Here is a 23,980-nt window from a genome sequence, read left to right as displayed (position 1 = left end):
AAAATAGAAAAGACTAGTAAAGAAACGTCAAATAGATGGTGGATGAGCTTCATAGAGTCAAGCCAAGTAAAGGTTTGCAATTTCGGTTTTGGTGGAAATAATACCCTCTTTATCATCATGGTGAAGATAAGGGGGGATCGTGGTTTTGTCGACCACTTAAGAAACTGACAAAATAAAAACTTATTAAATATCAAAAATTTACAATCAGATATAAGTATATTAAATAGTTAAGATTGACTATCCAAACCATACTTGATTGAAGGAACCAAAAATACATTTTTAGGCACTAAGGTTAGTGAAGCTTTCGGCAAAACTCATATGACTTTTCAACTCACTCCACAAGACAAGGTGGAAGTGTTAAAGGCCACTTCTGGTCTTTGGCTTTTCAAATTTCAAGGGAGTCTAAACCTTAAAACGTTATCGTTTCACGGATCTCTATCTCACTAGTAATCCCTAACATCAACTTACACTTTAGTACTATCCAACACAACTTACTCTTCGGTACCATCTTCAATACCAGCTTCAATACACTCCATCTATGCGTACCTTCGTTACCGCTCACTCCAAATGTACCTTAGGTACCACCTATGCTCTCGGCACTATGATCACTCCAAATGTAGGAGTTGGTAGGCAAAACGAGGAGGAGTTGGTCCAAGAACGTTCCCAATGCCTCGATTTCACAACCAAGCTAGGCTAGGGGAGTTTATGATCCGGATTATGCAGAATACGTGGTGAGTGAAAATGATGCAAGATGGTTAGTGGTAACCATATGCATCAACATGAAAACTTACCTCAGCGATGCATCAACCCTTGTATCATGTTGCATTGCCCCGACCTCGCCCTTGGCACCAAGGGGTGGCAGCAACAGGCGTCAACAACAGACATTCCATTGATTTTGTTGAGAATATGTGTATAAATATAACTCCCACATTGGAAAAATATAACTTTGCTTATGGGTTTATAAGGGTTTGGGCCACTTCATCCATTGTCAATTGGTTTTGGATGTGAACCCTAGATTACTCTCCCTCTAGTAACGCACACCAGAGAGAAATTGTTGTTAACAAATATAAACATCTTGTGGGCAGACTATGCCCGACTCACTTCTTTTTAAATCCCTAATACATACAGAAACAAAGTAGGGGAGAAATGAATTAAGCACAAACAAAACGACTGAAAAATCCACACACCACAAAATAGAGGAGAAAGCTTACGTTTTGGGTCGATCTCCTAATCAAAATCCTGATCCGGATGATGAAATCTTGAGTCCCGAGCAACCATATATATGTTGCGACATATATACATATAACTACTGCCAGTGCTAGGTAGGCATGCATGTGTACGTACTAATTATGACGTGTATGAATTTTCATGATTTACCTCGAGTCTCAACTCTCAAAATCTCAAAGCTCTCGACATGCATATCAAATTGCAGCAGAGAAAGTGCGCTGAGGCACTAGCTAGTAAATCGTTATCGAAGACAATGCATGTGAACTGGGTTACTCTGGAAGGTAGCTGGCGTGCCGACGCCATACAATTTCTCTAACAAAAATCTACTTGTGGTAGCCATACCGGGAACGGGAAATACACACACACACACTTACAACACCCTTATATCGATCTTTGGATTTATTATTACAAGCCCAAGGCCAGTCTCCAAGCAAAGCTCATTCCTTGTCCAACCCAAAAAGTCTATAAAATACAAACACTTGCAAAGACTATTGAAAATCTCCACATATACATGTAAAGAGAAGAGGGCTTCAAAAACTCAACTACTATTATGTATACAAAAAGATGAGAAAAACACCTTGAAATCAAAACTCCTAGAAATATTCACGTCCTTAGCACTCCAATCAGCCCATCTCCAGATCTCCTTGATAAGATTCCGATGTTGGCTATACATGTCAACAAGTAGCTCTAGGGTTGCCATATGCAATACTCCTCCAAAAGAACTGTCTTCGCTCACTGTAAGAGTGAAGCTTAGGAGTGTGTCTTTTAGATCAATATGTATGTACACACTCCTAAAAGACACACTCCTACAAGTACGCAATAGTCAGGAGTAGTACTAGTACGCAATACTGAATGCCATTCTAGAGCCTTGCATACTGGCCCTAATTCTTTGTCCACATATATATATATATATATATATATATATATATATATATATATGAAATTCTAAGTACGTACTAGTACTAATATTAATTAATTACAGCGCAAGAGAGTACTGAAGCCATACTTAAGTGCATATAACTCTACTATTCATGGCTTCTCCTTGTGACTAAATGAGGGAGCTAAATCTTGCAACATATTATAGTCATGAGGAACATGTAGCTGCTGCTGCTGCTGTTGATTCTGGTGAAGAGTACACATGAGATTTGAGTATAACATGGAACTTGCTGGATCATGATGATGATGAGCTTGCAGTTGAAGTTGGTTGTTATTGACTGGAGTAAGCAGTTGAGTTAACAATAATTCGTGTGGAAATCTCGGGGATTCGTTGTTACTAGTCCCGAATCCTCTCGATGCAGCTGATGCCAAAAAGGAAGGTGTCAACATGCCAACAGCATTGATACTGCCTCGAAGTGTGGCTGGACATTGATGGTTGTGCTGCCCTTCATATGTTGTGATCACAATCGTTGGATCTTGGAACGATCTCTCCACACGTTTCTTTACAAGGCACTTCTGAGTAGTGCATCTATAATAACTTCTGAGAATTTAGGAAGTAAAAAGTTCAATGCATGAGATCACCAATAATCAAATTAAACCCTTTTCATGAAGTTACTATAAGTTAATTAGTTTTATTCATTTTATCACAAAATTGAGATAGAAAAGAAACATATATTTATCTGCAATGAAGACCAAAAGCTATAGTTGGAGTTCATAAACGTGTGTAGTATAGCTACTTGGTTGGGAATTATTTGAAAGGCTAGGTAACATTATAAAGTGATCGATAATTGACTTCAATTACTATGACTGAAAAATTAGACAATGGTTATTGACAAATTTGAGACTAATTATTTCATTGTAATTAAGGATATAGTTAACGAGAGAAAATTAAACCAAAAGAAATTTATTAACCTAGGATAAGGGCTATTCTTGACTGCCTTCTGTCCGTACTTTCTCCATCTGTATCCATCTTCAAGGTGATCAATTTCGCTCTTGGTCAAGAAGGCGAACCGCGGTTCCCTTTGCCGTTTCTCTTTCTTTTTTGCTTTGTTCCTGATAAATTATATCACCATAAACAACAATCTATTCTTCAGTCAATAAGCAACAAAACCCCAAAAACTATTTACTAATTTTTTTTTTTTTGCAGTGAGCAATCTAATTAAGAAAACTAAAGACATTATGCACTACATCTTCAAATTTGTTTATATATCTGTACCAATTTGAAATGACTGTATACGTTAGGGTTCTATTACATAGCAAATAAGAGGAAGATAGCCCAGATCTCTATGACTGATGAGAGGTAACCAAAAGTCATCTACATGAATGATATGCAAGTTGAAAACACAAGGGCAAAATGCATTAATTAAAGAGTTCATTTTCTTAGACCGTTATTATATATGTAAGACTTTGAAAGTCTACCTTAGCTAGATCGAGACAAAACATATTTCAAGCTAGCCCTATTGATTATTCCGTATACCAAGAGAGGAAAGGAGAGGTTCCTTAAATTTAGCTCAATATTTCACCTTTACCATGAATCTAGCTACAAAGAAGTGAAGAACCAAAAGAAAACCTACACTTTCTTTGACTTGTCTTCATGATCTCCAGGAGCTTCTTCAGACTGTACTACCTTTGGATGCTTATCTTTCTTGCTGATCTTATCTGAATCTTGATCATTTCCATGCTCATGATTAGCCGCACCAGCTTCATTAGATGAACAAGATAACGATGAATTCGGTGTGGATGGGTTTTGATCTCCTACACCAGCGGCTACAGCCTTGGTATTCGAATTATCGTCCTGATCTAACAGCGGCGGAGAAATGACTTCAGATGATGAACATGAAATGTCAAAGGCTTTTGAGAGGGTGGTGTAGTCCACTGACCCATTTAAGCAGTCGGCGAAGCTCATCAAATATGAAGGATCGGATTCAAAACCATGTAGGTTTTGAGTTTGGGGGTCTGCTGGTGTTTGGGGAATATTGTATATGGAAGAATTAGAGCCATAATTGAAGAATGGAAAGCTTGACCTGTCGATTTCGTGGGGGTTGTAATCGAAAGGGTCGTACTGCAGGTAAGGGCTTTTCTTTTCATTTGACATTGAAGATGATACAGAGGAAGAAGAGAGAATAAAGGAGCAGGAAGAGGACTTTGAGAGAGATGGGGTTAAGATTCTTGCTTTGTTCTTTGAGAGAAAATGAGCTTTAGGTTAGATTTTTATCTTTCCTTTTCTAATAGAGGAGAGAGAGAAGAGAGAGACTGATAGATAGGATGGGACGACGGTAGCTTTGGCTGTTTAACACACACTTTTACCTTTTGCTACTTGTGTTCAAAGACTCATTTATGTGGGTAAATTCACTTGGCGGCAGTCCAAACCCAATCTCATCCTCAACCTAATTTTTGTTTTTCGTAAATGGACTCCACAGTTTACACGTTTGGATATGACTTTCCTTCAAACTAATAACCGGAAGCAATTTTCGGTCTCTAATTGTTTTATTGTTAATTCGATAGCAACAAGGCAAAAAATCGACGTAATGAATAGTGCTTGGTCTAAAGATAGTACTATAAACTAATGAGTGTTTAGATTCACTAAATCAAATACACATCTCATAGACATAATTGTAAATTAAGGTGACTGATTCAGTGCTAGAAAAATCATTGTAGACGTACTTAGAAGGGTCTTGAACTGATGGTAATTCAATATTTAGAAATCTTAAAGCATGATGAAGCTAGGGTGATCTAGAAATTAGTTTTGTCTAATGTAAGTACTTTACAATTTATGTGTTATCACTTATTCAATTATGAAATGATACCGTAAGATATATGTAATTGAATACATTAGGAAGAAACTGTAGGTTTTGATCTAATGGCTTTGATCCAAATCGATTTAGACTCAATTATCTTTCAACATGCATTCTTAGAATTCCACTACAGTCATCTATAATGTAGTTGTCTCTAAATGTTTAACTTTTAATTGTCCTTCTATTGGTAATATATTTAGCGACCAATGAAAAATCTCAGAGAGAATACAGAATCATGATATGTAAAGGTTTCAAACAGTGGGAACAGAAAATTTGGTGAGGCGGTTTTAAGGTTGGAAGAGAATCATAACGCTTTGCGATGAGACATTGCATCGGGGAGGGAGGGAGGGAGGGAGAAGGTCTCCCTGGTTTTATTGAAGACAGACCAACTGTTACTGTAGGGTGGTGGGTGGTCAACAAGGCCAGCACTGTCTTACTTTGCGGTGCTCCCCAAGAGCTTACACGTGTTAAGGGTTGGGCACCGTCATTTTGACCGTAGATGACACGTGGGAGACATTCTGTTCCTTCTCCACGCCTATGTCTTGCTGACTGGGCCTTGCCGTCATCTCCGTTAAGGAAACCTCCATATTTTCTGGCTCGCTTTCTTCAAAGTCGGTCAAATGCATCAAACTGCAAAAGTTGGTCAAATACCTACTTCAGATCCTTGTCAAGTTGTCATGTTGAAAACCGATTTCTTTTTCTCTCTTTATCAATTAAATTTTCTTATAAATTGATTGATGGGATTCTAAATATATACTGCTAATTTATTTAGAAATGGCATTCTGACATATGCTTGAGATATTGGTATTATGAAGCTTGAATTATTCTATAAAATGAAATTGTCTTATTTTTCTGAGTGATAGTGTCATGAATCCATGCATGCATATCAATTCTAAAATTGAAGTTCATCTCTCCTATTCTTCTCTTTCTTTTTTCTTTTCAGTCAGAGAAACAAAAGGAGGGGGAATTGACTTCTATATTTTGCTAAAATTGATCCACAATACTGTTATATATAGCAATTTCATATTTCTATCGGTGACATTGATTTGAGATGTTTTTTATATATGGGTGCATTGCATGCATGATCTACAATACAATTTAGTCTTCAAATTAAAATGACTGAACAGTATACGTTTTCTCCACAACGTTGCTGCCTTTTACACGTTTCTGTTTGTGTGTGTGTAAAATAATCATAACCAGCTAGTAGCCACTAAAATTCCATATAGACTTCCCGATCAAATTGGTTGTGGATATTTTTGTAGATGCTGTCAATCATGTCAAAAAAATGATATAGCCAATATTGATTTTAGTACATGTTGTTTTGCCACGCGTAAGTGATCTGTACAAGAACATGTCATGACCAATTGATATGACAGATCTTGTTGATGTAGAAATGTCACATAAGAAGCATAATCGATCTCTAAGTGTCGAAGAGGTCATGATGAGAAGGATCCAAATACTATTATAAATATCGCAAAATTTTTCATATCTAGCTTGCTATATATATTATTGGCTTAACAAAACTAATAGGCTCGAATCAACCAAAACAAAAAAACTAATAGACTCGAAGATGCAATATATGATAAAGAAGATCAGAGGTGAGGCAATTAATTAATTGTGATCGATCATCAGCTTCCAATAGGAAAAGGTGGGTTAATAATTGAGGATATATATGATATGATCGATTTTGATGGGAATATTTTGAGTGGTGTGGCTTTCGATAGGGGGAGCATAGTATGCACTATGCAGCAATCCTAAAAGGAAATGATAATAATCAAACCCATGAAGAATGAAGCTAGACAGAGGTAGCTTGAGATTGTTGACATTGCTGTGTCCTTTGTAAATGTTAAAAGGAGTAGACCATCTGTATCTGACTATATAGTGACAACGGCGTCCGAGTTTTGGTCAATGGAGAACAGGTTATTTGTTAGGTCTACGCAGTACAAACAATCATGTATAAGTAGACATAAAGTATATATGAATATTGATCGAGTATAGCTAGCTATTTTTCATTTGTCAAGGAAATCTTGGTGAATTATAGTGTCATCATATCTGCATTCTTTAAAGTTTGAATGATGATACTCCCTGCATTTTAGTGTCATATAAAAGAATAAATCATGACATATGGAGTAATTAATTGATGCTGCAATTTTCTTTGTTTCTTTGTTGGATTCCTCTGTTGAATGAGAAGTTCTAGTTGCCAAAAAAAATTGGTGCTGCAATTTAATTGATTAGACCCTTCTGGTGCACTGATTTTCCGGGATTACTTGAGCTGGCCATGAATTAAGCTACCATTGTCTTGGAGTTAATTGGTGTTTAGAGTTGGTCACGAGTTCAAGCTAGCTAGCTAGCTAGGTTTTTAGACTCTTTCTTACGGTATAAATACAGCACCAGGCTCATTCTATTCCTTAACTCTTGCTATTGTATGTACACATCACACTTTCCATCAATTACATCATGCAATTAGGGTTCACCAAACAGTCTGACATGTTTTATTGCGAAACCATGAATTTAGACCGTTATTGTCTTATCGAACAAAATTGATAATCACAACCTAATAAATTAACATGTTCAAGAACATGATGCAAATTTGTTGTATCGTCAATGCGTTGATAATGAAATGTAGGAAATTAAGAAAAACTGCATCAAGATACTGTACAACATGAACAGCTTCATATTCGATTAGCTAGCGTGTTTGACTCTAGCTCAAATATGTACAAGTGGTAAGTTCACCGTTTTTGTTAATGTTAGGCAAATGATCATTTCTTCTCACTAATTTAAATACATATCACTAACCCTAGCTAGCTACCAAGATCAAACGTACAGCATTACTAAGGATGTACTATATATATATATATATATAATATATATATATGCTAAGAACCTCCTTAGATTTTAAAATTTAAGGATTTTCTTGAATAGACTTACTTATCGATCGCATATCTACATCTCGACCGTTCAGTTTTTAGGTCTTAATGTATAGATCACTTATACAAATTTTCAGCTAAATTAATGATTGTTAAGGTATCGAACTAGATTAAATTAATGAAGAACCGAATCTGTCCAACCTGAACCGTTCATGTTCATAATTGTAAATCGCAATTTTGAATACTTTAATGATTATCAATTTGGATGAAAATTTGCATAGATGATTTACTCATATATACCTAAAAACTGAACGGTTAAGATGTGGATATGCGATCAAAAAATTTTCGAGTCTATTCAAGAAAATTCTTAAATTTTAAAATCTAAAAAAGTCCTTAGCATAAAAAAAAACTGTATGTATATATATAAATATAACGTAATAAACAGAAGTTGTTTGTTACCTAACTAACTAAACTATGGGCATTGCCCACATGAGTTTACATGATAATATCGATGATGATGACATTCTTTTTGGAATTGGGTTAATTAGAAGCTAATTCTTTATTACTGCGTTTATATATATATATATATATATATATATGATCACTTGAGTAGGTTAGATCGATGCAATTGCAAATTCCAACTTCAAATGTGAAAGGAGTTCCAAACAGCTCTATAGATTCTTTCCTAAAGTCAGAAGCATTCTTGACTGCAAATCCAACCACTAAAGCGTTTAGACTGAAAGGGAATCTATTCAACCTTAAGCTTAATTTGCCACTAGATCTAATCTACTAATTAAATATGTACACACCTTATATCTTCTCAATTGTGTTCATACGTGATCTGTTCCACCAATGGATTGGATATAGAAGATGAAAGGGAAAGATGATGACAATTTTTTGTATATAGCAACAAGTCTTGACATGAGAATCATCAAGAGATTAATTTTATTTCTCAAGTTGACTAGTCTATATGTATCTTTATATATGTGCTCAAAGGGTCAAAACTTACTTAAATAAAACACTGCCTTTTGTACTATTTAAACAAAAAGAGGAGTTGTTTGATTCCATAATGTTTACATGTATATAATGAATTCAGTTTAGATGGAGACAGATCGAAAGAGGCAGATTTTGACTTAGCGTTCCTGATAAATGTTTATTAATGTATTGTTGGTTTGCAACAACGTACATTCTAGAAGATTGGTTAATTATTTTCCTCCATATAGAGAAAGGTGAGACATTTTGTTTTAAGAGAAAAGAAAGACAAGAGATGAAAAACATGCACAAAAGAGGGCAAATTAAACATGGCCTTTTTTTATCTTTTGAATCTGTTTATATGTTTGATCAGCAGTACTAGGTTCCTTTTCCTTCTTTTGTACAAGGATGCAAATATAGAAAGAGCAATTGATTAATGACTATAGGGTTGATCTAGAATAAGAGTGTTTTTTTTTTTTGAAAAGAGAATAAGAGTTATGTACACAAGAAAAAGAAAAACAGTTGTTATAATGAACTGAAATGACATATAAGATGTCAATCATAGAGGAACTCTAGCAACTTTTTTAATATTAAAATCATTCATTCATAGATTAATTCGTAAAATTCATCTTAGAATCGTCCTCTATTAATTTTTATCAAACAAAGAAATAATTTATCATAAGAATCTAATTATTATAAGAACCTGTCATCAAATCTACTATCTTTTGTCTATATTAATGGCACTCTAGCTTGGGTTTACTTGTTTGTAAGGAACTCCTCAATCCGAAATGGCAAGACTACCTAACTATATATGTTTGATAATTGATATCACCTTTTGATTGGTGACAGCCACTAAATGTTACATATTAACACCTCCAAAGGTTAGCTAGGTAGTTAGATAGCAATTTAATTAATGATCTTGTTTATATATTCCCCAAGTGTTGTGGCTAGGTATATATGGGAATTAATAAATACGTGGTATACATATCATGATGATCTACATGTACAAAGTACACAGATTGGGTGCCTTGACCTAAATTAACAAAATTTACCAAGAAAAAATTTACCTCTTGAGGAGTGGGAACGGATTTCTGTATCTGACAAACAATTTAGTGTGTTTCATACGTAATGTTTATGGTATCATATATTGGCCTTTGGAATCGAATACATACCTTCCTTAATTCTCATATACAGTATATAATTAAAGAGCGTAATTTACACTAGAAGTCAAACTTATCTGATATATATATATAATTTGCAGACTAATCAGATATATATATATAATTTGCAGACTAAAGACCTCTGTACATATATACACCAGCAGCAGTACGTATTAGCTCCTCGTCGTCATAGATGTGACACGTGAACATGCATCGATCAGATTCTTTCTAATTAGCGCTTCAATCTCCCTTTTGAAAACCTCTACTTAATTGGTTATAATATTAAACATATATAGTAAACAGAATGAAATAATAATTTCTAAAGGTCGCTCAACTTACTTTAATTTCCACAGTTGGTTCAGTTCATTATGCCTGCCGGGAAATAATCTTTGCTCCACCCAAATCATTGCACCCACCATTCAATTCGATCTCCTTTGTAATCTGTTTAGGGTAGTAATAACTCGACACTAAAATCTTTACTTTTTATAAAAGTTGGGAAAATTGAATTTCAAGCATCGCCACACTAACATATTTTGCGTGATGTACATACATATCAACAGCATCTGCGAAGAACTTAATTTGTAAGGATATATCCAAAAGTGGCACTTGATATATATAACCCAGGCATGTAACCCTAACTAACAAAATCGACATGAATTTCGTTGTAATAAGATCGAAAACCACAAATTTATTGACTCTCATCGTACCATATGAGATAATGAATTAGGAGGCTGTCAAAATCACTTTTTTTCAGCAACCGTTGAGTGTGATATGATGGAGGGTTGTACGTCATGAGTGACTGATGATAATCGATCATGATGTGGAGCCAAAATAAGAGATAAACTATTGATGGACTCGATCGGCCTACCAATCCAAAGTGAAGAGATGGATACTCGAGTGAGTCAAATCCGAAAGGAAATCAATGATAGACGGGACACCAAATATCGTAACACAAAGAAAGCTTTCTTCACTACACAGGCTTCAATTAAAACTCGAGTCCGAACGATATATTACATAAGAAAGGTAATAGAAACCACAATAATTGCAGTCCAAGTACACTGAGGCCTTGATTCGGAGTTCAATATATTCATGCATCTATGTCGTACATATATGCCTCCATGCTTCAATTTCATCACATAACAATTAAAAATACACAATAATTACTCGTTTATAAGTTAAACTCGAGGCCTTCCACATTTAAAATGGAAATTAATGTTATTAAATTAAATGATATTGAGTTTCTATTTTAGTATTTTTATGAATCTTTTTTTTTTATGAATCTTTTTATTTTTCAACATTTTAAAATTTATCTTGCCCCTGCAAACGAAAAAGATTGCGGGGCTTTTGAGTCTTTCTCATCGTTCCAAGTCCTCTCTCTCCCTACCTCCACAGCTCCACCTTCATGCTTGGCAACACCAGTCGCCATCTCGGATAGTGCATGCGAGAGTGATGTTGCTATAGATAGTGTTGAGTGTGGAGGTGGACTTGTGCGTAAGAAGGGGGAACACTGAGAAAAAAGAATAAATGGCAAAACTGGACGTTTGATGGTAAAGTATATTTGTAGGAGGATTTATTCATATATCTCGTATATATATATAGTGGTGCTATTCACACACATTTTTTTCTATTCACACCTCTTCTAATTTTTTTTTTTTTTTTTTAAATTCTCAAAAAAAAAATTTCAATTTTTTTTATAAATTACCCTAACTACCCTCCCCTATAAATATGTTTCTTTTTCTTTTTTCTTTTTTCTATTTGGCAATTCAATCATGAATCAAACATCATTATAAAATAAATCAATTTTTTTTACCTATAAATGAAGGAAAAATAATACATTTATTAAGTGGAATGACCTGTATTATTAGACAAAGAATATACTTCCCAGTTCTTCACCCAACTGAATCCAAATTGTATGCTGGGTGGCTTGTGATTCTGGTGGAGTGCGCGGCGAGGCCGAGTGGGTGGCCGTGGTATGCTGGGTCGGGGCGACGCGGCTTGGTTGACTATGGTCGGAGCGGCAAGGTACGGCGGACAGGTGGTGGAAGCAGTCGGCGCTGCACGGACGCACAAGAAGGTGAAGTTTGGGCAGGTTCCAAATCCTGCTAGGTCTTGTGCTGTTGGGCTTCTCCTTTTGGGCTACCCTACTGAGCCTTTAATTGGGCTAGGGCTTTGGCTCTTGGCCCAACTCTATGTTTATGGCTTTTTAATTTATTTACAATAATTTCCTTGTATTAGGAACCTAGATCTCTAACGCCTCCGGCGTAGTACCAAAGGAGGATATCCGCTATCTCTACGGTCTGAAATGTATAATGAGTGGGTCTATTTCTACGTACCATTGTGGGTACTACCACTACCTCTATCTATGTCCTTAAATGACAGCGGCACGGTATGTAACGACCTATTCTGGCTTGTGATGAATATACTATTTCGCCCTGTGGGCTTGATTAAAAAAAAAACTGAATCCAAATTGTAAAGTTTGTCCTCATACTTGCAAAGTACGAAACTCAATGCTTGTTTGTTTTTACTCTTAATCCAGGAGCATCATCCTCAAATAATTTTTTTTTAAATGGAATCAGCGTTTTATCCACTTCTGTGGTTCAGCCACAAGCTTCCACACTGTAGTTGATGATGTACACAAAATTTGGAGATGCTCTACATAATATTGAATGCAATGAGTTGCAATCTTCGTGTGGAGACAAAATTATGTTCAACTAGCATAATATAGTAGAATACATCATGTTTATAATCATAAGGCCATCATTATTAGGCTGTTGTAAAGTTCTATAGTTGCTCAATAGATTCAAATACACCAAATAATTTCAGTTAGAATCTTACTAGGAATAATGGATTCAAAGGGGCTCGAATGATCACTGAACTCAATTTTTTTTTTCTATGTCTCCATTGCAAATCAAATTTAAAATTTTCTCAAAAGATGGGTCTAAAGTTTCTTGTTCTACCATGATAAAACTACAAAGCATCATATTAGAGAGATATAATGACTATGCTAGAGAAGTTTTTGATGAAAAAGAAAATAGGGAATCGAAAAGAGTTTTGAAGTCTTCTGTGTCTGCGGGAAAATAAAGGTTTAGAATTTGAGGATGATTGACTTGCCAAATAGAAAAAAGAAGCATAATTATAAAGAAGGATAGTTAGGGTAATTTTTAAAAGAAAATTGAATTAAAGTAATAGAAAAATAGAGGGGGTGTGTGAATAGAGAAAAAGGGTGTGTGAATAACACCACCCTATATATATATATATATATATATATATATATATATATATATATATATTTGAGAAGGGTGGTTCTAGTTGGAGCTCTAAATTTGATATTTGGACCTTCAATTTTTTTCAATTATTAACAGACTTTGTCAAGTCATATGAAAAGACAAATAAGGACAAAAAGAGAAAAATGAAAAATAAAATAAATAAATACTCTTCTTACCTCCACAAATATAACATTCAATTAATTTTTTTTCTTCGAAATTTCCTTATATTGCCTATGTAGTTTTATAATTTACCTAAAACAATTAAGTAAAAATAATAATTATCATTTAATACAAAAGTAAATTCAAAACAATCTGATATAAAATTTCCTTAAACAAAATTCATTGAATATTATGATATAATTATTACTCAATCTTCCAACTCAAAACCCTTGAAATCATTCTTTTAGTAAATTCAAAGAGATTGCAGCAATATATCAAGATCGAGAACCAACTCTCTAATTAATTTTGGTGGAGGAGAGACCTACTCATAAGAGAGAAATATCATGTGATTTTGATTCATTATTCTTTTCGTGGTTGAAGATACAGATAAAAAGTAGAGTAACAAATTGTTGTATCTCATGTTCAAGGGTGTTTTGATAAAGATAAGGAGGTCAACTTAGCTTTTCAAGTATTCTAAAAAGTAAATTAGAGGTGTACTAAGTATGAGAGGTCCAAATAGCAAATATGGAGGTCCAACTAGAACCACCCTTTTGAGAAATATAGATATTTTCATTGATAAAGTCAAAACAACACATACATCTACTTTTCAGACTCAACACAAATATATGAAGGGCAAGAAACTACCAAACCTGACAGACACCACTTATTTTGACATAGGCGTCACTTATTTAAAGCGAGCATACAAAAAATGGCATATACCAGATAACCTAACTTGATGAAGTTCCAAAAACCTATGACACTCAATTGTGGTGCAACCGAAAAATCATATAATTAAGTGACCAAACGACATATAGTCATTCTTGTAGGCTAATACAAAAGTAAAATTAAAAGATCGAGCTTACTCTTACCCATGGAATTAGGGCAAGGAATTTGAATTGGATAGGTAGGCTGTGAAGGGTCAACCACCCCAAATTTCTTCACATATGTGATCAAAATATCAAATCCACAGTACGTGATCCAAACCGCGCAACATGAGATAAATCTAAGAGCAAAGACATTAAGGGACTCGCAACATGCATGATGTCACTTGGTGCACACAATAAGAAGCGTTCTTAGATGCGATCAATCACTGATGTTGGTTGCCTAAGAGCATTATTGATGCGAAAGTTGCACATGAAGGCGCTGTTTGGATGATGCACATAGGGGAGCTGTTGGAGTTGAAAAACTGCTGGTAAGATTGACGCACTGCGTTGTTGGATGAGAATGCACGACAGCTGAGATTTATTTTGGAGAGAGAATTAACCATCTAACTATCTATACGAGAAAGTCAAAACAAGAGTTTTCGTGTCAAAAGTTTCACCAAATATAGTTACTAATAATGTCGATAGAATAGTATATAAAAAATTCATAATTAATAAATCATCTAAAAGATTATTATAGTAAAACAAACCACCAATAAATATAAAAGTATTGAAGAAGTTGGTGAAAAAAAAAACGAATAACAATAGCACATCCATTGCAATGATCTCTCGTTTAAGTATTGAGAGCCGCTCTATCTCTCTAGAAAAACCCTACAGCCGACTTCGTCTGAGGGATCAATCTCTCGTTCGGTGGCTCCTGGCATCTGAGTTGGCTTTGCCAGCCTCGTCTACGTTTGCAGGCTGCTGCCGGACGGGATGATAGATGGTATTGTCCGGGGCTTCCTGGGATAGTTTTCGACTCGAGGTTTGTAGGGTGAACGGCAGGGTCGTCGGGTGGCGGTGTTGCACAGGTCCGGTGGGCTTCGTCGACTGCGTCGAAAGGTGTTGTGGACGGCGGCATGGGTTGTGGATGCTGTATCGAGCGGTGCAGAGTCGTGGAGTCATGGGTCGGGGGGATTAGAGGCGGCATGGTTTTCGTGGGTGCTAGATCGGCCGGGGCGGCTTTATGGCGGTTTGGGTCGAGATGGTGTGGTCCTGCGAACTTGTGGTGGCGAAGAGTTGGGCGGCGCAGCATCAGAGCAACAATCCGACGTCTGGGCGGGTTGACGTTACCTTCTGGGCCTTGAGTTTGGAACCTATCCTTTGAGCTGCTGGGCTTAATTTGGGCTAGGGTTTTAGCCTTTGGTCCAACCTATGTTTTTAGTTAGTCTAATTACAATAATTCCTTGTATTAGGAAACTAGGCATTTTTGCTCTATGTCTTTCTAGCATCTCTAGAGTAGTACCGAATGAGGATATCAGTTATTTCTACGTATTTGATTGTATAATGAGTAGGACTATATGTACGTAACACTTGTACGGTTGTGAGTACTACCACTAGTTTCTTGTCTGTCTATGAAAGGACAACGGAAGGGTATGTAATGATCTATTCTGGTTTCAGATGAATATATTGGCGCCCGGTTTGGGTGAATTAAAAAAAAAAAAAAAATGAGGCTAATTTTTATAGTGTGAAGAGAAAATTATGTTCAATTGTAACCACTACCTAAGATCAAGGTCCTGGGTTCGAGTCATCATGGGGGTAGGAGTGAAATATTTTGATCTTCTTTTTTGAAATTAAAAAAAAAAAGAAAAAGTTCAATTGTAACCAAAAAAAAAGAAAAAGAAAAAGAAAATACTGTCGAACCATCTAATTTCTTTTACGTTTGAAGCCCATTTCTTTTATTGAAAAAAAAATAAGGGAACACTGAAATAAAACCTTATTTGGGCCTATAATGGGCCGGCCCGCCTTTTCTTTAGTTCTTAGTCAGAGCGATGAGAGAGAGGGAGGGACAGTTGACAGAGATGATGCTGATGAAGAGTGGTGGTGGCGCGGCCATGGCTGTCCCTTGCAGACCGCCCATGTGCTCCGCCATGGCTTCCAATATCAATTCAGAAAACCTACGTGCCCAACTGGGTCACCTCCATTCTGAGGCTGAGACCACCAGAGACAAAGGTATATATACAACCAAACTATATATTTATGCACTCTGTTTCATACTAGTTTATTGATGAAGATCATTACAAGTTCTTGTATTTTTTTCATTAGAGTATCTGCTTATTGTTTTTGTTGAGTTAAGTTTCAGTTGTTGGTTCCTTTCTCTTTTTTGGTTCCAATGTGGTTTTAGTCTAGGCTTGACCTCACTGTTGGTTAAGTTTGACATACTATATAGTATATATCATAACTATGTGAATTTATAATAGTGTAGTTGAGATGATTTTAAGAATAGTTCATGGTTGTTGGCTTAGCTAACAATGCAAGATTGAGGCTTCTGCGACTGTCAGAGGCAGCTGAGAAGCTTAGACGGCAAGCAGCAATCAATGTCCAGTCTGGGAGAGAAGACGATGCTAGGGAAATGCTCTATCAGAAGAAGAAGGTCATGCAGGCATTGGAGAAGTCAAAGAAACGCATCGAATTGCTTGATGAGCTTTCCGTGAAGCTTAATGAGGTAAACTAGCTGTTTTGACCATGAAAAGATTTGCTTGTGCTAAGAAACTGGATATACTTGTTCTGTTCTATAAATCAGTTAAGTTTGAAATCCATGATCATGTATGTTTCCATTGATAAGCTTGGCCATTACCAAAAATTATGGTTGTTGTTATCCAATTGAAAAAAGGACATTAACGTGGGTCTGTTTTTTGCCATTTTTCAAGATTTCTAGATATAATTATGAATTTTTCAGCAAAATTGTAATCAAAACTTAATTGTCATTACCTTAGGATTTTAGGAGGCACCCATATGGATGAAGAAATATAGATGATGAAGCTGTGCATTGTGAAGTTGCTTTACTTTTATGGCAGACCACATCTGTTAAGCGTAAAGCCCTATGCTTTTGGCAAAGGAAAAAAGGCCAAAGTCCTCTAGGGTTGCAATCTGTTAGCTGTTGGGTGGTATACATGGAAAGAAATCGAAGGATCTTTGAAGTGTATAGTGGTGCAGAGATGGAAGGGGTTTGGGAGAGAGCTAGGTTCCAGACATCTTTATGGGTCTCTTCCTGGGAATTCTAAAGATTGCACTTTTTCATCTATTGATTTAGATCGGAAGGCAGTTGTAATTTAAGGGGTCATACTTTGATTAGGCTGCTTAGTGGCAGTTGCTCCTTCTTGTTTGCTTCTCTATCTGTCTTCTCTAGTTTCCTCTTCTGTGGACTCCTTGTCCACTTTGTCGTATATGCTAATATGCTATTTATGACTTTATCAATAAAAGCTGTTTCTTCTCAGAAAGAAGAAAAAAAGAATGATGAAGGAGTTTGGGATGATTCTTTTTCATTACCGTAAGGAAACTAGTTTGCAGTCCCGTGGTGGAATAGGTAGAGAGGAGATTAGAAGGATGCGGTTAAACTTTACTATTTAAGAAATCTGTCAATTTTTGTGGTTAGAAGGATTGAAAGTGTAAGGAGGAAATTTTTGTGGGAAGAAGTGAGGGAAGAAAAGACCATTTAGTCAAGTGGGATGTTGTTTTGCAAGCTAAGGAAAAGGGGGTATAAGGTGTGGGAAGTTTGTTAAAGAAGAACAAAGCTCACTTGGAATCGGCTTTGGCACTTCACTGAAGAGACGGAGTCCCTCTGGTATACTGTTGTCAATAGCAAGTAAGAACTATAGGTGGGAATGGGTGGGGTTCCAGCATTGTGACAATTGTATTCTCTATAAGTCAAACTTGAATCAATTAATGGATAACCCTTCTCTCCCTTTTTCCGACCCTCTCTTGCAATATGGAAGTCTAAGTTTCTGAGGTACCGAGTGCTAGCTGGGGTTATAGCTTATGGGAGGATGAATACTTGTGATTTGGTTCACAGGAGACGACCATCTTGGTGCCTCTTCCTGATTGGTGTGTGATCTGTAAAAAGGCAGATGAAACAGCAGACCTTATGCTCCTTTTCCCCATCACAATATGGCGGCAGTTAGTCATAGAGGCTAATATAAGATGGGATATACCAGCTTCTTGCAGGGCCTTGTGCAAGAGTTATAAGTTCTATGAAGGAAGAAGAAAGGAATGGTGTTGGGAGGTTGTTGCATGATGACAATCTCCTGGGTAGTAGTTAAGGAGATATATCACTTTGGGATAGAGTTTCATACAGCGATCATTCTTTCAGAACCTTACCTACGTAGCCATTCTTGCAGATCTGGGCGTTGCGTGGTTGTTTTGCAAGATCTCGCTTTCGGTTCGTAGAGTGGATCAAACAAACATGTGTTCAGCTTGATTCGTTGGTGCAGTCACTTCGTCATCTTATGATTTGAAACTAGATTCCGCCTACACAAACAACGTAGTTGTTGCTTGGTGAGTCCCTTCGTTTGCTTTGAGTGCTCCTTCGGTTTTCTAGTAGTAAGATTGGTTTCAAGATTAAATCAGTGGTCAGCGGTCAGCCTACTTAGTTTTGCTTTGGGCATGAGTTTATCCCGAGTTTAGAAATATTTCTTTGTGTGCTACATTGTTGGACTGGAGGGCTGTTGTCTCTTAGAGGTACTCTTATATAATTTTCTCATTTTAGGCGCTTTCTTTAGCTGTTGTTAGTGACTGTCAGTTAATCTGCAAACACCATAGTAGCATATTTACATGTTATGCTCATCTGGGGATCTACATTACAAGTTCTTCTGTTGTAGGTGCAAAAGGGTTTTTGAAACCTTTGGCTCACATGCAAAGAAAAATGAAATAAGTTGCCACATAACTAATTGTATTACAATCTACCTTTTGCATTAGCTTTTTATGGTCCGAGTGGTCTCTTATATGCAACCAACTTGGAGTTATTCAAAGAGCTATTAATGTTGTATTTCCTACCCACTGAGGTAGTCAGGTATAGTCCAGTTGGTAGCCACACGGCCACACCTCTTCTTTATGAAGGAGGCCTTCCCAAAATGTATGATGTCATACATTATCATAAAGCATTCTAGCTACTGTTAACATGCTCTGTTATTTTATTTCTTAATATTCTCATTCCAATTTTTTGATCTTTTACTGTATTATGTTCAGTCTATTATATGATCAGAGGAAGACTAATTTGGTTTCAGGCAATTTCTGTAAAAGAGAGGCAGCTAATTGGAAATGTCGCTTTGGATCTTGAAGTTGTCAGACAAGATGTTTTCAGTCCAGTTCGAATTGTATCCCCAACACCTGAAGATGCACAAGATTTGGATGAGGTCGAAGAACTTGTCCCCAAGGGTTCGAAGCTTACTGATGACCAAGAAAACTTGTTCCTTACGGAGAATCAAGCAAGCTTACCTGTTGAGCCAGAAGGAGACGATGTTCGAAAGCCTTTAAAGACTGGAGTTTGGAATGAAGATGACATACTTAGTAGCTTGCAGGGAATAACCTCTTTTGAGAATTTCTTGGAGCATCTGGACAATAAACTTAACAAAATTGAAGCAGAACTTGTCACTGTATTAAGGATCTCAACCTTGGTAGTGGACAACCACGAGAAGGCAAAAAATTTCAAGGTGCAACAGATAATGGAACTTATTGAGAGTGTAGGTGGCATTAGACAGAGGTATAATTTTAACTGTCCTCTTTACTCCTATCATAGAATCTGTGCATTTTAGTGCTTGTTGTTGGCTCATCCGTACCCTGGTTAATTTCATTTGCTACCCCATGATCCTTGTCGTTCAGAATTTCAAGTATCAAGCTGGCAGATGTCGAGGTCAGATAAAGTTTCAGTTCATTCAAGCTCTATTATCTGGTATGGATTGTGTTTATTCATTAGAAGTTTCCACCTGCAACTCTGTTTTCATGAGAATTGTTGAACTAGATATTAAAGATTAGATATGTTACACCTGCATAGTTTAAATGGTACATGTCTTTTCAATCCCTGATGTTTGAATCATACTTCTTAGAACTCTATTGGAAGTTACAGCATGAAAACTTGTGAGGACAGTGTCTATATGACATATGCTTCTTTGCTCCGTATCCATCAATTTCAGAGTTAGAGACTGTGGGTTGAGGAAGTTCAATTGCCCTCCTAAATGCTGAATTGTTAAGCCTTCTCAAGCTCTGAATCGTAAACTTGATAATTGATGGTATAATCAGGAAACAGTTTATTGTTTATTGGATTCTCCAAACACTTGATAGGAAAATCTCAGTGAGTTGAACAGAGAATGGCAGTTTTTTTTTTTTTTTTTTTTTAAATTACAGTCCAGTATCAATAGCCAAGACCTAAGCACCTCTTCATTTTTATGAATGTATTTTGGGCGAACATCTTTAGGTTTGGCCCTACAATTGAAAGCAACAAGATCTATTTCCAAGGCCACTTAAGCTTGAAGACTGCCAGTAAATTTTTTTTTTCTTTTTTTTTTGTTAAAGTCTGTGCTCTTGAATTTGCAAACTTTCTGATTAGTGATGTGTATCAAACAAAGGCAGTATTGATAACCTTTTGTTACAGTAAATAAAAGTTATTTATGAACGCATTATTAATTTTTATTTTATTTGTCTGTTTTTTCTTTTCAAGCCCTATCAATTTGTGGATATAAGTAGGTTGTGTATGTGTTCCATACAATATGGCAATGCATGTTCTTTAAGGTGGAGGGAGAAAATACATAACTCTTGACGTTAGTACTGTTGTAGATTCAAAAATCAATCTACATTTTTGGAAGTCTCTTCTTCTTTTGGACAGTTTTTGGAGATCTCTTTAGCATATACATCTATGTACTTAGGTGCTAATTGAAGGATGATTAGATGATTATAGCAAATGAGCAAGTTGCAATGAGATGAAATAAATAAAGCGCCCATTTCTTATTCAGGGACAATAGTATGAACAAAAGAATTGAATTTTGCTCAATCAAATTCATGTTGTATGTGCCTGTAGTGGAAAATATATATATATAGAGGCTCGTTCTGAAGAGGACGTCCGCAACCCAGAAAAAGTGCGGACGTCGCTCTTCCGGCGTTGAGAAGGCGGCGATGGCTGCGCTGCGGTTGCCGGACGAACCCTCTGGACATCCCGGACCAATTTGCAGTCGGGTGGACTCGCCGGCTACCACTTCCCAGTCGACCTTGATCGGACTACCACTTTGCAGTCGACCACGCTGCCCAGACCTCCGACCTCGATCTCTTTGGCCTTCATCTTCACTGCAAACTGGTCTGGGATGCCGTTGGCCTTCGTCCGGCAAGAGGCGCGCCGCCGTCGGAGCTTGATCGCGGAGAAATCCCGGACGTCCTCACTTTTTTTGGGTTGCGGACGTCCTCTTCAGAACCTCTCTATATATATATATGTATGTATGTATCTTCACTCTCAGATTTTGCTGCTATTAATTGGTGTAGCAAGATCTGAGATGCCTTGGTATTTCCATCGAGTACATCATGATGGGACCAGTCAGTTATCACCTTCCATTAGGTCAACAAGAGTAATCTTGCCATCATTGCTATGCCCTAAAGAATCAAACTGTTTGCAAATCAGCAGGATGTCCTTATTAGCTACCATCCCCATCTCCTTGAGCTTGTACAAGACGAACTCTGATTTGCTGAAAAACAGAGTTCATATAAGCAGAGAGTAAAGCTAGAAGATTCTCAAATGCATATCGGAATGGGAATACATATCAAAATTGGTTATATATCCATATACAGAAAGTTAAGGGTACCTGATACATCCATCGTTATCCAGGTCTGCTGCCAGTAAATCCCTTAGGGTGACCTCCTTTTGAAGAACCCATTTCGCAATTTTGCGATTTCTCTTGTCGATTCTCATCTCTGTCAGGTACAAAAACGCCCGCGCAACGGCGAATGTGCTTACTAATAACCAGACTACTGCAAAACATCTTCCTCCAATGGTATTGAAAGCATAATCCCCATAACCTACTGTTGTCACTGATGTAACAGATAGGTAAAAACTATCAACCCAGCTGTAGCCCTCTGCATAATGAGCTACTATTGTGCCTATAGCTATACAACAAAAAACTACTGTCGAGGCCAAGCATACCTTGATCCTTATTCTCATCCTCCCCTTCTCTTTATCAATGAAATACGCCTGAACCATTGTATTGAACTTATTCTCATCCACCGTGCTCAACAAAACCGATTCTTGCCTGTCACAGATGTAGGTCACCAACCCATGTAGCAGAATATCAATGAAACCAAAACCAACCAAGATGAAGAAACAAGTGAAGAGTTTGGTAAATGTTGTGTCCGGGACAATGTCACCATATCCAATGGTGCAGAGCGTGACAACAATAAAGTACATGGCGTCCACTGGCCTGTATGTGACAACATCCCCTGAGATACCACCGCTGGTCAAGTAGACCACAACGCCAATTATGATATACACAATGACACCGATGAAGGCTTGCCTAACAATGTTAGGGGTTGATTTAGGGGCAGGTCTGGGATCCAAAGAATCTGGAATCGTCTCCTTAAAGTCGGTGAACACTGATGGAGCTGAGTGTGATCGACGTTTGAGCCTTCTTTTCCTGCTCTTGTTCAAGTTGGCAATGAGATTTGCATAGGAAGAAGAATTTGGTGTTATGGGAACAACAACATCACCAGCACTTGTGATTAGCTGAGTACTTGAGAGACGGCGTGAAGGGCCAAGATCAAGGAAACTTGAGTGAAATAAGTCTCTTGATGATTTTCTTGGTGCTGCTCTGCTAGTCCCTTCTTCACCAGCTGCCTCTGCTGCAATCTTGGAAAGAAAAGGCTGATCATCCATGGTGAGTCTGCATATATTGTATGATATTTAGGATTCAAAGTCTACCTTACTATTATTGAGCTGTTGTGTTTCTTACTTTCTTTCAAGGATAGAAAAGGAGTTCCAACTACAAGTCAATCCATGGAAGAGTAGTTTTGTTGGGTGGTAGTTTTAGGTTGTTTTAAACTGCAGCTAACTTATTTATGAAGATTTGTCAACCTGCTGTCTTATTTAAAGTGGGGTGGACATAGAACATTACTACCTACTTAGCTAAACCCCATCCTCTGTAATTTTCGATTCCAACTTACCGCTACAGTTGGGAAAAAAAAAAAAACTCTTCTCATCTTCCTTTGATCCTTTCCCTTCACCCTTCAGGGTTAGCTACTGAATATAACCATAGTCCATTATCTTAAATCCTTTTAAATCTGCCATGACAACACAAACAAAACTCATGTAGTGTCAGACTCATCCCAATCAACAACTCACCATGTCTGACTGATATTCAGTATTACTATATACATGAACGTTCTGTTTCTTTTATTTGTTATCTAAGTTTCTCTTTATTATATGTGTTCCTCTTGCTTTGCATATGATTCAAGTGCAGTTCACAACTATATATATTTCTTCTGTCAGTTCTATTTGTTTATTATTTTGATCAAAAGGCTCGTCACCCAGTTATCATTGAATACTGTAAGTTCTATATCTCATTTTCATAGCCAGTTACGCCAGACTGCAAGCCCTCATATCATGTCTTGTAGTTAAACTCACTATTTTTGGTGATTTTGGTCGTATTGAATAATAACGTTGCTTTTTTGACCAAACAAAATCTTACAATATTAACAGACAGAAACACTTTTTTGACCATTTCATAGCTTCTTCCTTGCACATTTTCACTATCTGCCAAAGTTTTTTGTTAGTTTAGAAATGACTAGTGCCAATGACTAGAACAACACGTGGAAGTTATGGATCCGAATATAACAGACGGATGAGGAGAAGTGGGGCTGGGGAAATTTTTTTTTTTTTTCGAATGACAAGTTCATAGCCTGGATGAATAAAACAGACATCTGCCAATT

General features: G+C 36.8%; 3 protein-coding genes across 7 annotated transcripts; 1 reads left to right on the top strand and 2 right to left on the bottom strand.

Moving 5' to 3' along the window:
- Nucleotides 1–1,735: 1,735 nt before the first annotated feature.
- LOC133742957 (WRKY transcription factor 71-like) lies at nucleotides 1,736–4,452 on the bottom strand. The gene is made up of 3 exons (XM_062170687.1): nucleotides 3,738–4,452; nucleotides 3,076–3,216; nucleotides 1,736–2,704 (listed from the first exon to the last, which is right to left on the bottom strand). Exons 1-3 carry the CDS (start codon nucleotides 4,256–4,258, stop codon nucleotides 2,257–2,259), a joined length of 1,110 nt encoding a protein of 369 aa, XP_062026671.1. The 5' UTR covers nucleotides 4,259–4,452; the 3' UTR covers nucleotides 1,736–2,256.
- Nucleotides 4,453–16,089: 11,637 nt separating this feature from the next.
- LOC133725699 (uncharacterized) lies at nucleotides 16,090–20,707 on the top strand. 5 transcript variants are annotated; one of them, XM_062153054.1, is made up of 5 exons: nucleotides 16,090–16,255; nucleotides 16,549–16,748; nucleotides 19,306–19,781; nucleotides 19,901–19,970; nucleotides 20,493–20,707. In XM_062153054.1, exons 1-4 carry the CDS (start codon nucleotides 16,105–16,107, stop codon nucleotides 19,938–19,940), a joined length of 867 nt encoding a protein of 288 aa, XP_062009038.1. In that variant the 5' UTR covers nucleotides 16,090–16,104; the 3' UTR covers nucleotides 19,941–19,970; nucleotides 20,493–20,707. The 5 variants fall into 5 exon arrangements, with proteins under 5 accessions (XP_062009038.1, XP_062009037.1, XP_062009036.1 ...); XM_062153053.1 differs by lacking the exon at nucleotides 20,493–20,707 and adding an exon at nucleotides 20,125–20,162; XM_062153052.1 differs by lacking the exon at nucleotides 20,493–20,707 and having other exon boundaries at nucleotides 19,901–20,162.
- Nucleotides 20,708–20,995: 288 nt separating this feature from the next.
- Nucleotides 20,996–23,074, bottom strand: LOC133725698 (two-pore potassium channel 3-like). The gene is made up of 2 exons (XM_062153051.1): nucleotides 21,865–23,074; nucleotides 20,996–21,747 (listed from the first exon to the last, which is right to left on the bottom strand). Exons 1-2 carry the CDS (start codon nucleotides 22,926–22,928, stop codon nucleotides 21,600–21,602), a joined length of 1,212 nt encoding a protein of 403 aa, XP_062009035.1. The 5' UTR covers nucleotides 22,929–23,074; the 3' UTR covers nucleotides 20,996–21,599.
- Between the last annotated feature and the right edge of the window lie 906 nt (nucleotides 23,075–23,980).

This window comes from Rosa rugosa, chromosome 1 (assembly GCF_958449725.1).
Source record: "Rosa rugosa chromosome 1, drRosRugo1.1, whole genome shotgun sequence".
In the NCBI taxonomy this organism is placed as follows: domain Eukaryota; kingdom Viridiplantae; phylum Streptophyta; class Magnoliopsida; order Rosales; family Rosaceae; genus Rosa; species Rosa rugosa.
The sequence above is the reverse complement of the archived record's forward strand: the minus strand, read 5'-3'. Positions and strand labels throughout refer to the sequence as shown.

Excerpts from the sequence above, each read along its gene's own strand:
- LOC133725699 (XM_062153054.1), top strand. The coding sequence starts at position 16,105 with ATGATGCTGATGAAGAGTGGTGGTGGCGCGGCCATGGCTGTCCCTTGC. Across the intron at positions 16,256-16,548 it reads TGAGACCACCAGAGACAAAG|CTAACAATGCAAGATTGAGG; the intron begins GTATATATACAA and ends TTGTTGGCTTAG. Across the intron at positions 16,749-19,305 it reads TTTCCGTGAAGCTTAATGAG|GCAATTTCTGTAAAAGAGAG; the intron begins GTAAACTAGCTG and ends ATTTGGTTTCAG.
- LOC133742957 (XM_062170687.1), bottom strand. The coding sequence starts at position 4,258 with ATGTCAAATGAAAAGAAAAGCCCTTACCTGCAGTACGACCCTTTCGAT. Across the intron at positions 3,217-3,737 it reads GAAGACAAGTCAAAGAAAGT|GAACAAAGCAAAAAAGAAAG; the intron begins GTAGGTTTTCTT and ends ATAATTTATCAG. Across the intron at positions 2,705-3,075 it reads AAGAATAGCCCTTATCCTAG|AAGTTATTATAGATGCACTA; the intron begins GTTAATAAATTT and ends CTAAATTCTCAG.
- LOC133725698 (XM_062153051.1), bottom strand. The coding sequence starts at position 22,928 with ATGGATGATCAGCCTTTTCTTTCCAAGATTGCAGCAGAGGCAGCTGGT. Across the intron at positions 21,748-21,864 it reads GATAACGATGGATGTATCAG|CAAATCAGAGTTCGTCTTGT; the intron begins GTACCCTTAACT and ends TCTGTTTTTCAG.